The sequence below is a fragment of the Herpailurus yagouaroundi genome, unplaced genomic scaffold (assembly GCF_014898765.1).
Source record: "Herpailurus yagouaroundi ecotype Mexico unplaced genomic scaffold, PumYag 192, whole genome shotgun sequence".
Classification (NCBI taxonomy): domain Eukaryota; kingdom Metazoa; phylum Chordata; class Mammalia; order Carnivora; family Felidae; genus Herpailurus; species Herpailurus yagouaroundi.
In genome coordinates this window covers 20,042,852-20,055,609 of record NW_024412423.1, presented here as the reverse complement: position 1 = coordinate 20,055,609, position 12,758 = coordinate 20,042,852, and the positions used below count along the sequence as shown (strand labels likewise).

Here is a 12,758-nt window from a genome sequence, read left to right as displayed (position 1 = left end):
TGAGCCACCCAAGCACCCCAAAATAAATACACTTAAAACAAAAACTTGGAAATTTTTTTTCAGTATCTGCTTTTCCTGGCTAGTTTATAAAGATACATTTCATTTATTATTTTATTTTTTATATTGAAACCTTGATGAATGTATTTAGTTCTAGTAGCATTTTTGTAGCTACCATAGAATTTTTATTTAGACAATCATGCCATGTGTGAATAAAGGGTGTTGTTACAACTTTAGTTTCAAACCAGATGCCTCATTTCTTATTCTTGCTTTATTGCGCTGGCTAGAACCTTTAATAAAGTGTTGACTGGAAGTGGTTAGAGTAAACTTTCTTGACTTGTTTTTCATTTTAGAGGGGAAAGTATTCAGTCTTTCATCATTAAGTATGATTTTAGCTGTGGAATTTTCACAGATGTCATTTATTAAATTGAGGAGGTTCCCTTCTATTCACATTTGCCTGAGTGTTCTTATCAGTAGTGAATTTTGGATTTTGTTGAATGCTTTCTTTGAATCTATTGATGTAATCCTATGATTTTCCTTTTTGGTTTGTGATATGGTAAATTACATTGATTAATTTTAAAAATTTAAACCAGTATTGCCTTCCTGGTAGAAACTTCACTTTGTTATTATATATTACCTGTTTTATATGTCGATTTGATTTTCAAAAAATTTTAAAAAGAATTTTTACAAAAAAATTTACATCTATGTTTTTGGTCTGTCATTTTATTTTCTTATTATGTCTTTGCTGGGTTTTGGTATCAGAGTAATGCCAGCCTTATAGAATGAGATGGGACATAACTCCCTCCTCTATTTTCTGGAATAGTTTGTATAGAATTGGTATTATTTCTTCCTTACATGTTTGTTAGAATTCACCAGTGAAACCCTTTGAGTTTTGAGTTTTGTTTATAGTATAGTGTTTAACTCAATATTATATTTACTAATAGATCTAGGGCTATTCGTATTATCTGTTTCTCTTGAATGTGTTTTGGTAGTTTGTATTTTTTCAAGCAACTTGTTCAGTTTATCTGTTGATTGTGAAAGTTGTTAAATTTATGGGTATAAAGTTTTTGATTTTTGATAATATTTCTTTATTATAATTTTTATATCTCTTATGATGCCACTTCTCTTATTCCTGTTATTGGTAATTTGATTCTCCTATTTTTCTTCTGGCTTGAGGTTTTTCAGTTGTATTAATCTTCTAAAAATCGGCTTTTTCTCCTTCATTGGTTTTGGTTTTTGTTGCATTGATTTCCATTGTCATCTGTATTACTTTCTTGTTCTGCTTTCATTTTATTTTATTTATACTTCTTTTAAAAAATATTCTTAAAGAGGATGCTAAGGTTATTGATGTGAGATCTTTCTTACTTTATAATACACGCTGTTAGTGCTATAAATTTCTCTCTGTGTAACATTTTATTTGCATCCCACAAATTCTGAAATGTGTTTTCAGTTTTATTCAGGTCAAAATGTGTTCTGATTTCCTTTTTGATTTCTTCTTTATTCCGTGGATTATTTTGAAGTGTCATTTTGTTTTTGAATATTTGGAGATCTTGCTGTATATTTTCTGTTACAGAATATATTCTGTTACTTGTGGCTTAATTCCATTTTGGTCAGAGAATGTGCTTTGTGTGACTGGAATCCTTTTACATTTATTATAACTTACTTCATGGCCCAGAGTATTACTTCTTTTAGCAAATGTTTGTGTACATTTGAATACATATTTTGCTGTTGTTCATTGGAATGTTTTGTAAATGTCAACATCAAGTTGGTTTATAGTATTCAGTTTTCTATTTTCTTACTCATTTTAATTCTACTTGTTCTATCATTTATTGAGACTTATAGTTAATCTCCAATAAGTTTGAATTTATGATTTTGAATTTTCTCTTGTTTCTTTCTTCATATTTTTAAGAAGTTTTTTTTTTTAGGTGCATAAACATTTGGGATTGTTATTAATTCTACGTGAATGATAACCTTTATCGTTAGGAACTGACTCCTTTTAATTCTTATGATAATCTTTGCTATAAAATTTACTTTGATATTAATATAACCAGTGTAGCTTATTTTTTTAATAATTTTTTTTAACATTTATTTATTTTTGAGAGAAAGAGAGTGTGTACGAAGGGGAGGGGCAGAGAGACAGAAGATCCAAAGCAGGCTCCATACTTTGAGTGCGGAGCCAGACACGGGGCTCAAACTCATAAACCCAGCGTGAGATCATTACCTGAGCCAAAATCAAGAGTCAGCCACTTAATCTACTACTGAGCCACCCAGGTGCCCTTGGAGGACTCCCTTGTAACTTTTAAAAAAAATTTTTTAAATGTTTTTATTTATGTTTGAGACAGAGACAGAGCTTCAGCAGGGGAGGGGCAGAGAGAGAGGGAGACACAGAATCTGAAGCAGGTTGCAGGCTCTGAACTGTCAGCACAGAGCCCGACACAGGGCTCGAACTCACGGAGTGTCAAATCATGACCTGAGCTGAAGTCGGACGCTTGACCGACTGAGCCACCCAGACGCCCCTTAACATTTCTTTTAATGCTTGTCTGCTTGTGATAGATGAATGCTTTCAGCTTTTGTGTATCTGACATTTTTATTTTACCTTTTTTCTTCAGGTATTTTTGCTGATTATAGAATGCTAGGTTATAACTGTTGTCCATTGTCTTCTGGATTGCATTGTATATGAGATATCCTTTATTGCCTTTTTTCTTTCTTTGTATATAAGGTGTCTTTTTTTTCCTTCTGGCTGCTTTTAAGATTCTTTTTGTCTCTATCACTGATTTTAAGCTGTTCACTTTTGAGTTGTCTTGGGTCTTTTCATCTTTTTTTTTGTGCTCGGGGGTGGCTTTTAGCTTCTTGAAACTTTGGGTTTATAGTTTTTATTACATTTGGGAAATTTTTGCATTAGTTTCTCAAGATATTTCTCTGTACTCCCTCTTCCCCTTTTCTCCTTTACTTCTAGGACTCCATTTACATATATATTAGGCCTCTTGAAGTTGTTCCATAGCTCATGAATGCACTGTTCATTTTTTAAAATCTTTTATCTTTTGTTGTTTCATTTATGGGTAGTTTCTATTGTTAAATCTTCAGTTTCAATAATCTTTTGTTCTGTAGTGTCTAATCTGTTGTTAATCCCATTTAACATATTTTTGATCGCAGACATTATGGCTTTCATGTCTATAGATTTGATGTTTATGTGTTTATTTGTCAAGCATATATTTATTAAGTTCTTACTATGTTCCAGGTAAGAGATTTGACAATGTATTTTTTTATTGCTGATATAAACACTTTTAGTTATGGATAAAGAAATTGTGGTTTATATACACAATGGAATACTATGTGGCAATGAGAAAGAATGAAATATGGCCTTTTGTAGCAACGTGGATGGAACTGGAGAGTGTGATGCTAAGTGAAATAAGCCATATAGAGAAAGACAGATACCACATGGTTTCACTCTTATGTGGATCTTGAGAAACTTAACAGAAACCCATGGGGGAGGGGAAGGGAAAAAAAAAAAAGAGGTTAGAGTGGGAGAGAGCCAAAGCATAAGAGACTGTTGAGAACTGAGAGCAAACTGAGGGTTGATGGGGGGTGGGAGGGAGGAGAGGGTGGGTGATGGGTATTGAGGAGGGCACCTTTTGGGATGAGCACTGGGTGTTGTATGGAAACCAATTTGACAATAAATTTCATATATTGAAAAAAATTAAAAAAAATAAACACTTTTAGTTAGAAAGCTGAGGGTAAAAGAATGATTGCAGCGGCCCAAAAGATGTTGGAGATGATGAACATATAAAAGAAGATTTTCTTTTGACACATTGTAAAAGGGAGCTGGGAAATGTGATGGTGCCAAGAAGGGTATAGTGATGTTGTCAGGTGAGTATTTTTATAAGATAAGGGTTTTTTATATATCATATATATCATCTGTTCTGATCATGATGTTTTAGTAAAAAAGGAAAAACAAATGATACCTGGGAAAGACAGCTGGTAACCTTAAGAAGTCTCCATTAGAGAGGTTGAGATTCAGTGCTGTGATGGAGGATATTAGCTTTAGAATAGAGCACAATTAGGTCTTTCTTTATCATAGGAAGGAAAGCAGATTAGATGGGTGTAGTTGGAGATAGGTTGGTAGATTTTCCAATGATAGTTTGAAGCATACTAAAGCTTTTGACTGACCTTGCACATATTTACTGTATGTTTGAAACACTACCTGGCAGTATTATAGATAGTACTTCAGAGGTATAGCATTGAATCTTTTTTTTTTTTTTAAGTTTATTTTATTGATAGAGAGGATGTGAGCTGGGAGAGACAGAGAGGAGAGAGAATCTCAAGCAGGCTCTGCACTTTCAGCACGAGGTGGACACAGGGCTCAAACTTACGAACCATGAGATCATGACCTGGCCAAGATCAAGAGTCTGTCGCTCAACCGACTGAGCCACCCGGGCGTCCCTAGCATTGAATCATTTAGATGTTACCCTTGTTCTAACTAAGATTGGTATTTAACAAACGCAATTAGAATAGTATGTGCCAATGCCTAGAATAGTTCCTGGCATATATAGCCATTCAGTAAATGTTTGTTTACTGGATTTGGATATAAATATTCAGGTAATGTGTTTGAAATAACTTCAGTTAGCTACTTAGTGATGATTGCTTTGGTTGAGTTGCTTTTGTAAGTCAGGTTTTGCTTTTTTATAGTTCATCTCAGTCTCTGAATTTTTAATGAATACACCTTTGTGTGTAAAACAGTTTAAAGCTTCCTACATAACTTTAATAGGTATTCATTCTTTGTGTGTTAACCATATGAACTGGGTCCACCGAGAGGACAGAAAAGGGAGAAAGTTTTGATACTTATGGAATTTGGAGATGGCATCCTAAGGATGATGGCACCAACTGGGCTTTAAAGGAGAAGTATAAGGGTGCTAGAAGCACAGGAAGGTAAGGAGCACCCAAGAGGGCGGATTTCACACTCATTAACAGATGTGAAAGAGCAGTTCACATGTGGCTAGTGGTAGAGGAGAAGTTGAGTTTAGGAACATATTTGGAGAGCTGATTTATTAAATCCTTATCATTCACTTAAACATCCTTGATCTGTGCCATTTAAAAACAGCACAACAAATAAATTCCTCTATTCCATGTTATTCTCCATCCAGTACTCTTTAGAGTTAAACTTACTTAAAAAGTGGTTCAAATTTGCTGTCTATATGCTTTCCTTCACTTACTCCTCAACCTAGTCTGATGTTGCTTTTACACCTCACCAAAACCATTTTCATTATGACCACTAGTGGCCCATTTTGTAAATCCAGTTAATGTTCTTTATTTCTTTATTTTCATCAGGGTTCTCATGAGCATTAAATATTGTTTTAGCCTATGGGGCACCTGGATGGCTCAGTCGGTTAAGTGTCTGTCTTTGACTCAGGTCATGATCTCATGGTTGGTGGGTTCGAGCACCACGTTGGGCTCTGTGCTAACAGCTCAGAGCCTGGAGCCTGCTTCAGATTCTGTGTTTCCCTCTCTATCTGCCCCTCCCCACCTCGTGCTTTGTCTTTCTCTGTCTCCCCAAAATAAATAAACTTAAAAAAAATTTTTAAATAAAAAAAAATACTGTTTTAGCCTATTTCCTCCTTATCTCCCACTGTACGTTGCTCATCCAGAGTTACTTTGCTTCTCTGGCTTCTCCTTTTTCTCCTCTGTCTTTGTCTCTACCGTTAAGTTTTCCTGGCATTGTGCTTGGTGCTATACGAGAATACAAAAGAAGAAATGTGTTTTGCCTCAAGCTGCCCAATATTCCGTTGTGAAAACAAAATAATAAAAAGAATGAAAAAAATTACATATTAGTGTTTAAGTGCATGCAAAGTTACACACTCCATGCTTAGACTTAGATTGTCTTCTCTTTGTACCCTGTTCCTCTTTACACAGGTGTTCCACATATTTTTATCTTCATGACAATTTTTATCTTTTTTAAATTTTTTTTTCAACGTTTTTTATTTATTTATGGGACAGACAGAGACAGAGCATGAACGGGGGAGGGGCAGAGAGAGAGGGAGACACAGAATCGGAAACAGGCTCCAGGCTCCGAGCCATCAGCCCAGAGCCCGACGCGGGGCTCGAACTCCCGGACCGTGAGATCGTGACCTGGCTGAAGTCGGACGCTTAACCGACTGCGCCACCCAGGCGCCCCTACAATTTGTATCTTAATTCCAGACTGTATTTGAATTCCAGATACATACATTTAGCTACATACATGACACTTCTTAGATGTTGAGTTTCAGGTGCCTTTGAGACATCTTCCAGGGAGAACTTCTGATTCTCCCTGCTAGTTCAAACCAAAAGGAAAGTAAAGAGGAAACAAGCATGATCCTCTTCCTGTTTCCTGTCTTAGTGAAGCTAGGAAAGCCTTGTTAGAATTATGCTTGGCACTTCCTTCCCTGTCACACACTCTAAACTATCACCAAGTCCTAATGATTTTGCCTCCTTTAATGTATTTTAGTTCCATTCATTTTTCTCCATCTTTATTCTTGCCACTGTGGTAAGTCAGTGGTCTTCAGAGTGAAAAGCATTTCCTCCAACATTGTGTGTATATTGGAGATTGGGGACTGGGAGAAGGGGATGAAAATTTTATAGTTGTTTTTAGTCCTAAATTTCTCTATTTTTAAGTCTGCAAAAACAAAATCAAAGTAGTATTGCTTCTCTTGATCTCAATGGCAGTTGGTCACATTTTATTTCTGAGGTATTCCGAGAGAAGTTTAGGTTTTCTCATTATGGAAAAGTTGATAGACTTGTTCTCCTTTATTTGCTCTTACTGGCTCTAGTATATTAGAGTTTTAAATGTGCATAGTTAAGGTGATTTACACGGTATATTAACTGGTTTTAATTCATCTAATCTTCACTAATGCACAAGTGGCTTAAAAGATATACCTGCAGTGAAAGTGCTGAGTGAAAATAACAGTGAGATGCATTTCTGAGCAAACAAGAACATGACAGAGCTGAGATTTATCTTCTTCTGGTATGAACTCTTTATCTGCCGCTGTACAAAGTAGAAACAAAGATGCCATAAACAGAAAAGAAGGAAACATCGGATTATCAACACTAGTTTGAATATGCATTTATATCATTAATCTTGTTTTTGAGTGTATAACATACCTTGAGATAGTTGCTAATGAAACTATGAAAGCATCATGGTTCATACTCACTGGTATTTTGAGTTGTGTAATAATTCAATTCAGTCCTTAAACATCCAGGTTTAGTAAAATTGTATTATAAACCTATTTTGAGGTTTCTCCCAGTGTTCTATATCTTTGTCCAAAACCTTGGTCTTTCTGCTCTAGTTAAAAATGGCTGAAATCCAATAAAGAGCAAATCTACTAAAAGGCACTTCTTTGTCAGGAAACACTGTTGAGGCAGGCTTAGAAAGCAAAGCTCAAGATTCAAGAAATAAATATTAGAATAAATCATTCAGTGTACAAAGTTAGCTTTATAGAGATGGGTGGAAGTGCCAGTGATTCTAGTCGTCTTTTTGTTAGATTCTTTTCCTGTTATTAAATTACTTGAAAAGCTACTTTTTTATGCATCAAAGAAAGATATAACAGAGACAGTATAAATCCTAAAGTATAATGTAAATAATTTATCTCCCTCCCTCCTCCTTTTTTAATGGGGCATAAAGTACTCCCGAATCTTTTACACTAACACAGAAGCTTGTATTTTTTGCACTAACAAAAAAATTCACTGGTTGTTTCATGACATAAGTTACCTCCCATAAAAATGAGTTATACCCCTTCCCCCAGCCTCCTTCCTCAGCCTGCATCCCTCCCTCCTTCAAGTCCCCAGTTTAAAAAAAAAAAAAATTTTTTTTTTTTTTTACATTTATTTATTTTTGAAAGACAGGACACAAGTCGGGGAGGGGCAGAGAGCGAATGAGACACAGAATCCAAAGCAGGCTCCAGGCTCTAACTGTCAGCACAGAGACTGACACGGGGCTCAAATTCACAAACCGTGAGATCATGACCTGAGCTGAAGTCGGATGCTCAACCGACTGAGCCACCCAGGCACCCCTCAGATTTTACTAAACAGATGTGGTTTATGTGTATTAAATGTTCTTTAATATAATCTATAAAGCCTGCGTGCTATATGATATAGGTTTTCATGTCTTGAGGCTTATTTCTCTTGAGTCTCATTTCTCACTACCCTTATGTACTTTTTCCTCTTGTGGACTGCCTTTAAGTCCTTTACACTACCAGTGCTCCCTATCTTTTCTGGCCTTTACGTGCTGTTCTCTCTACCCTGTACACTTACCTTTCCCATTTTACTTCCTACCTACACTTCACATCCCAACCTGAACAGTACTTGCTCAGAGAAGCCTTTGTTCATTTTCCTGGCTAGATCTGTGTGTGTGTGTCTCTCTCTCTCTCTTTCTCACTCACATTCTTTCACATGCTCTCTCTCTCCCACACACACACACACAATTATAAGCTCTTAAATAATACTGTGAATGTTACCTTTCATTGCATTTCTTACAATTGCCATTTTACCTTTATTTACATGAATAGTTGCAGAGATAGTCATTAACATTTTTCAGAAGAGTGTTAAGCTCCATGAGTAGTAGGCCTTTGTGTTTTTTTCCTCTTCACTTTGTTTCCCAGTACTTAGACATATGAATGGATATCGTGTGTGTCAAAGAGTTTGAGTTTAATCCCTAGGAAAAACAAAGAGCCATTGAAGGCCCTACGAAAAAAAGTAGTGATGACTCATACTAGGGTTTGGGCTTCAGAAAGGTTGACTGGAGACTATAGTTGAGTGAAGGAGAAAGATTAGAGCTAGAAAGTTCCATTAAATGGCCTTTGTAGATGAAAAAATGTGAGGACCTGAAGTCTTTGCAGCGTAGATGAAGATGAGATGGTGTGCATTTAGTAGATGTTATGGGGACAGAATCCACTAGACTTTGACGATCAGTAGACTGATCAGAGGTGTTAGGGAAAGGAGTGAGAGATTACTTGAAAGTTTGGGCTGTTAACATTTAGGCTCTTTACCAGGTAAATGAGTATAAGATAATTGGCAATTGAAAGGGGTGGAGGATTATTTGTATCTGCAACATAATTCACAGGGGTGACCTTGGTCACTGCTCTATTGGCAGGTTTTTTAGTAGCTTTATTGAAATATCCACATGCCATGCTTTTCTCCCATTTAAAGTGTACAGTTAAATGGTTTTGAATATATTTACAGACTTATGCAGCCATCACAACGGTGAATTTTAGAGCATTTTGATCATCTCAAAAAGAAACACCCTGTTTATCTATTACCACTTCCCTCTGTCTCCTTCTCAGCCCTATGAAACCACTCATCTACTCTCTGTCTCTATAGATTTCCTTTTTTCTGAACATTTCATGTAAATGGAATCATACCATATGTGGTCTTTTGCAAGATTCTTTAACTTAGGATAATGTTTTCAAGGTTCTTCCAAGTTATAGAATATATCAGTACTTCATTTCTATTTGTGGCCAAATATTCCATTGTATGGTTATATATCACATTTTACTTATAAACTCATCAGCTGATGAACATTTGAGTTGTTTTAAGCTTTGGGCTTTTGTGAATAATGGTGCTGTAAACATTTGTGTAGAAGTTTCTGGGGGGACATAATGTTTCTTTTCACTTGGTTATATACCTAGGAGTAGAATTGCAAGGTCAAATGGCAACTGTATGCTTCATCATTTAAGGAACTTCCAGAATGTTTTCCAAAGCTAGCTGAGCCAGTTTACATTCCTACTAGGCTTTCATTTTTCTCTGCATCCTTGTCGATACTTGCTGTTATCTGTTTTTGATCCTAGTCATCCTAGTAGGTGTGAAGTATTACCTCATTGTGTGTTTGATTTGCATTTTCCCCATGACAAACGATGTCAGACATGTTTTCATGTGTCTATTGACCATTTGTATGTGCTTATTAACCATTTTTATATCTTCCTTGTAGAATTATCTGTTCAGATGCTTTGCACATTTTTTTCATTGGGCTGTCTTTTTATCATTGAATTGTAAGAGCTCTTTATATATTGTAGATAGCAGTCTCTTATCAGATACATAATTGCACATATTTTCTCCCATTCTGTGGGTTGTTTTTTTATTTTCTTGATAGAGTTGTTCTTTGAAGTACAAAAGTTTTAAATTTTGCTGAAATCCAATTTCTCTGTTTGTTTCTTTTGTGTTTTTGATGCTTTTGGTGTCATATGTAAGAGTTCTTTGCCAAATCCAAGGTCATTAAGATTTGGCTCTAAGTTTTCTAAGAGTTTTGTAGTTTGAGCTCTTACATTTAGTTCTTTGATCCATTTTGAGTTATTTTTTTTTATATTGGCTGAGGTAAGCATCCAACTTCATTTTTTTGCTTATGGCTAGTCCGTTGTCCTAACACCATTTGCTGAAAAGACTGTCATTTCCCTTATAGATGGTCTTGGAATACTTGTTGAAAATCATTTGACCATAGGTGTAGGTTTACAGTATTATTTTTTTAAAATTTTTTTTCAACGTTTTTTATTTATTTTTGGGACAGAGAGAGGCAGAGCATGAACAGGGGAGGGGCAGAGAGAGAGGGAGACACAGAATCGGAAACAGGCTCCAGGCTCCGAGCCACCAGCCCAGAGCCTGACGCGGGGCTCGAACTCACGGACTGCAAGATCGTGACCTGGCTGAAGTCGGACGCTTAACCGACTGCGCCACCCAGGCGCCCCTACAGTATTATTTTTAACAACAAAACTGTATTTTAGCATTCATACTATGTGGATTTCTCTTTCACAGGTAATTCTGTCATTAAAGCAAGATTGTGCTCATTTTTAAGTGGGCTTTTAGGGATGTTTGTGTAATTTTAATACTATGTTGTGTTCCAAAGACTTAACCTAGAAAAATGCACAATTTCCATGTGTGAAAAAGGTTTTCTGATTATGAAAGTTGAGTTTGGAAAGGCATGTTTCTTTCACTGACAGTGAGATTTTGGCTTTCTTTTTACTGGTGCTTCCTGAGTGCCAGACATTGTACTAGTGTATGGCTTACAAAGTGGTATATGACAGTCTTTTCCTCAAGTTGTTAATTGTGTGTAAAATATTGGGAGTGGGAAAAGGAAGGCAATATAGTGACATGTGAATGACCGTGTGAGGTTTTTAGTTCATAAAAGTGGTATCTTTTGACTCTATATAGGTTGTACAGCTGTTTTTACTCTAGTGTAGGTTTTTAGTATTACTTTTTTTTAATTAAACATTTTAAGACCAAGAATCTTAAATGGAAATAATTTGCTTTCCCGAAGCTCTAAATTATGATACGAGCACCATGGATGCTGCTGAAAAGAAATGAATAATAAAGGTAGACTGTTAGGTAGCTTGATGTTTTTTGTGTTCAGCTCTGGGAGAGTTCATTACTGACCAGAACAATTGCTGAGGCTGATCAGATGGGATCATTAAATTCTTTGTGTTTTTTCTTCTATGCATTCTTAGGAACTCAACAGGATCTTTCATTGAATTAGCTGGAATTGAATAGTTTAGTTTAAAGCATTTTTTACTAATGAACCCTTCTCTTAATATCACTATATAATTTTGTGTCCCTTAGGAATCTCAGCAGTCCAATTTTGGCCCTGGAGAACAAAGTGAGTATTTCTTTTCTTCTTGGTTTTCATGTTAAGCTGTTAATTGAGCATTCATTTCTCATGGTCACATCATATATTGGTTTTATAATTCCTTCACGTGTCTTATCCCAGTTTTTATTATCTGATAGTTTGTAATGAGTTAAACTGAATCTTGGTATACTTAAAAAATGAAAAATTATAGAGGCGCCTGGGTGGCTCAGTCGTTGAGCACCCGGTTCTTGATATCAGCTCAGGTCATGATCTCACGGTTCGTGGGATCGAACCCCACTTTAGGTTGTGTGCTGACAGCATGGATCCTGCTTAGGATTCTCTCTCTCCCCCCTCTCTCTGTTCCTCCCCCCAAAATAAGTCAACATTTTTTAAAATGAAGAATTATAGATCCTTGGATATCAAATTGACTAAGTATTTCTTGAAGTAATAAGTTCAAAGTTCATGAATTCAGTTTGATGGACACCTCATAAACCCAAGAGCATTCCTCTCTCTTTCTCTATCTTTCATGAAGATAGTTGGTTCTGTGAGAGTTACACTGTATGCAAGGGAAAGGGTCATTGTCACTTATTGTAGTTCTTCTCTGCCTATGTCTGTATTTATCCTTCCCGGGTCTTTAGGTCTGGGACGAACATCTTCTGTGTGTTACGGAATCCCCCTCTACCTCCTATCTTTTTGTTTCTGAGAAGAACTTGAGGGGATGATAGCCTTAGGGAATTTAAATGTGATCCCAAGAGATGATGGTTACGTGAATTAATGAGTGGTAAGGCCAGGAACCTTATGAATGTCTGGGCTTCCTCATATAGCTCTATAATAAAATAAATGGTTTTGCCAAGAACAGTAACTTCTTTAATAAGGTAGATTTACATTGGTAATCAGTTTTGGGATGTAAAAATGTGGAACTTTTTGATGCTTAGTTTGTTGCCTTTAGAGGTCTTAAAGCAAAGAGACGAAACTATGGAGAATATTCCTTTTTAACGTTAGCAAACTTTATTTGTATATCCACTTCTTGGTTTTACCTTAAACTATAGTTATAAGAATCTTTATCACTATTTAAAGATATGAAGAAAATAGCCCTAGGCCAGAAAGTTTACATTTTCTCTCTTAACAACTTTTCAGAATGTCTCCTCCTTAGTTCTGTCCTCCTCCTCCCCCTATAACTCAG

At 36.0% G+C, this 12,758-nt stretch overlaps 1 protein-coding gene across 3 annotated transcripts in view; it reads left to right on the top strand.

Moving 5' to 3' along the window:
• AFF4 (ALF transcription elongation factor 4) overlaps window positions 1–12,758 on the top strand; it is a 98,811-nt gene that overhangs the window by 55,232 nt on the left and 30,821 nt on the right. For all 3 annotated transcript variants that reach the window (XM_040444462.1, XM_040444461.1, XM_040444460.1), the window contains one exon: window positions 11,569–11,605. In XM_040444462.1, the coding sequence (XP_040300396.1) occupies window positions 11,569–11,605 (37 nt within the window). The remainder of the gene's footprint in view (window positions 1–11,568; window positions 11,606–12,758) is intronic.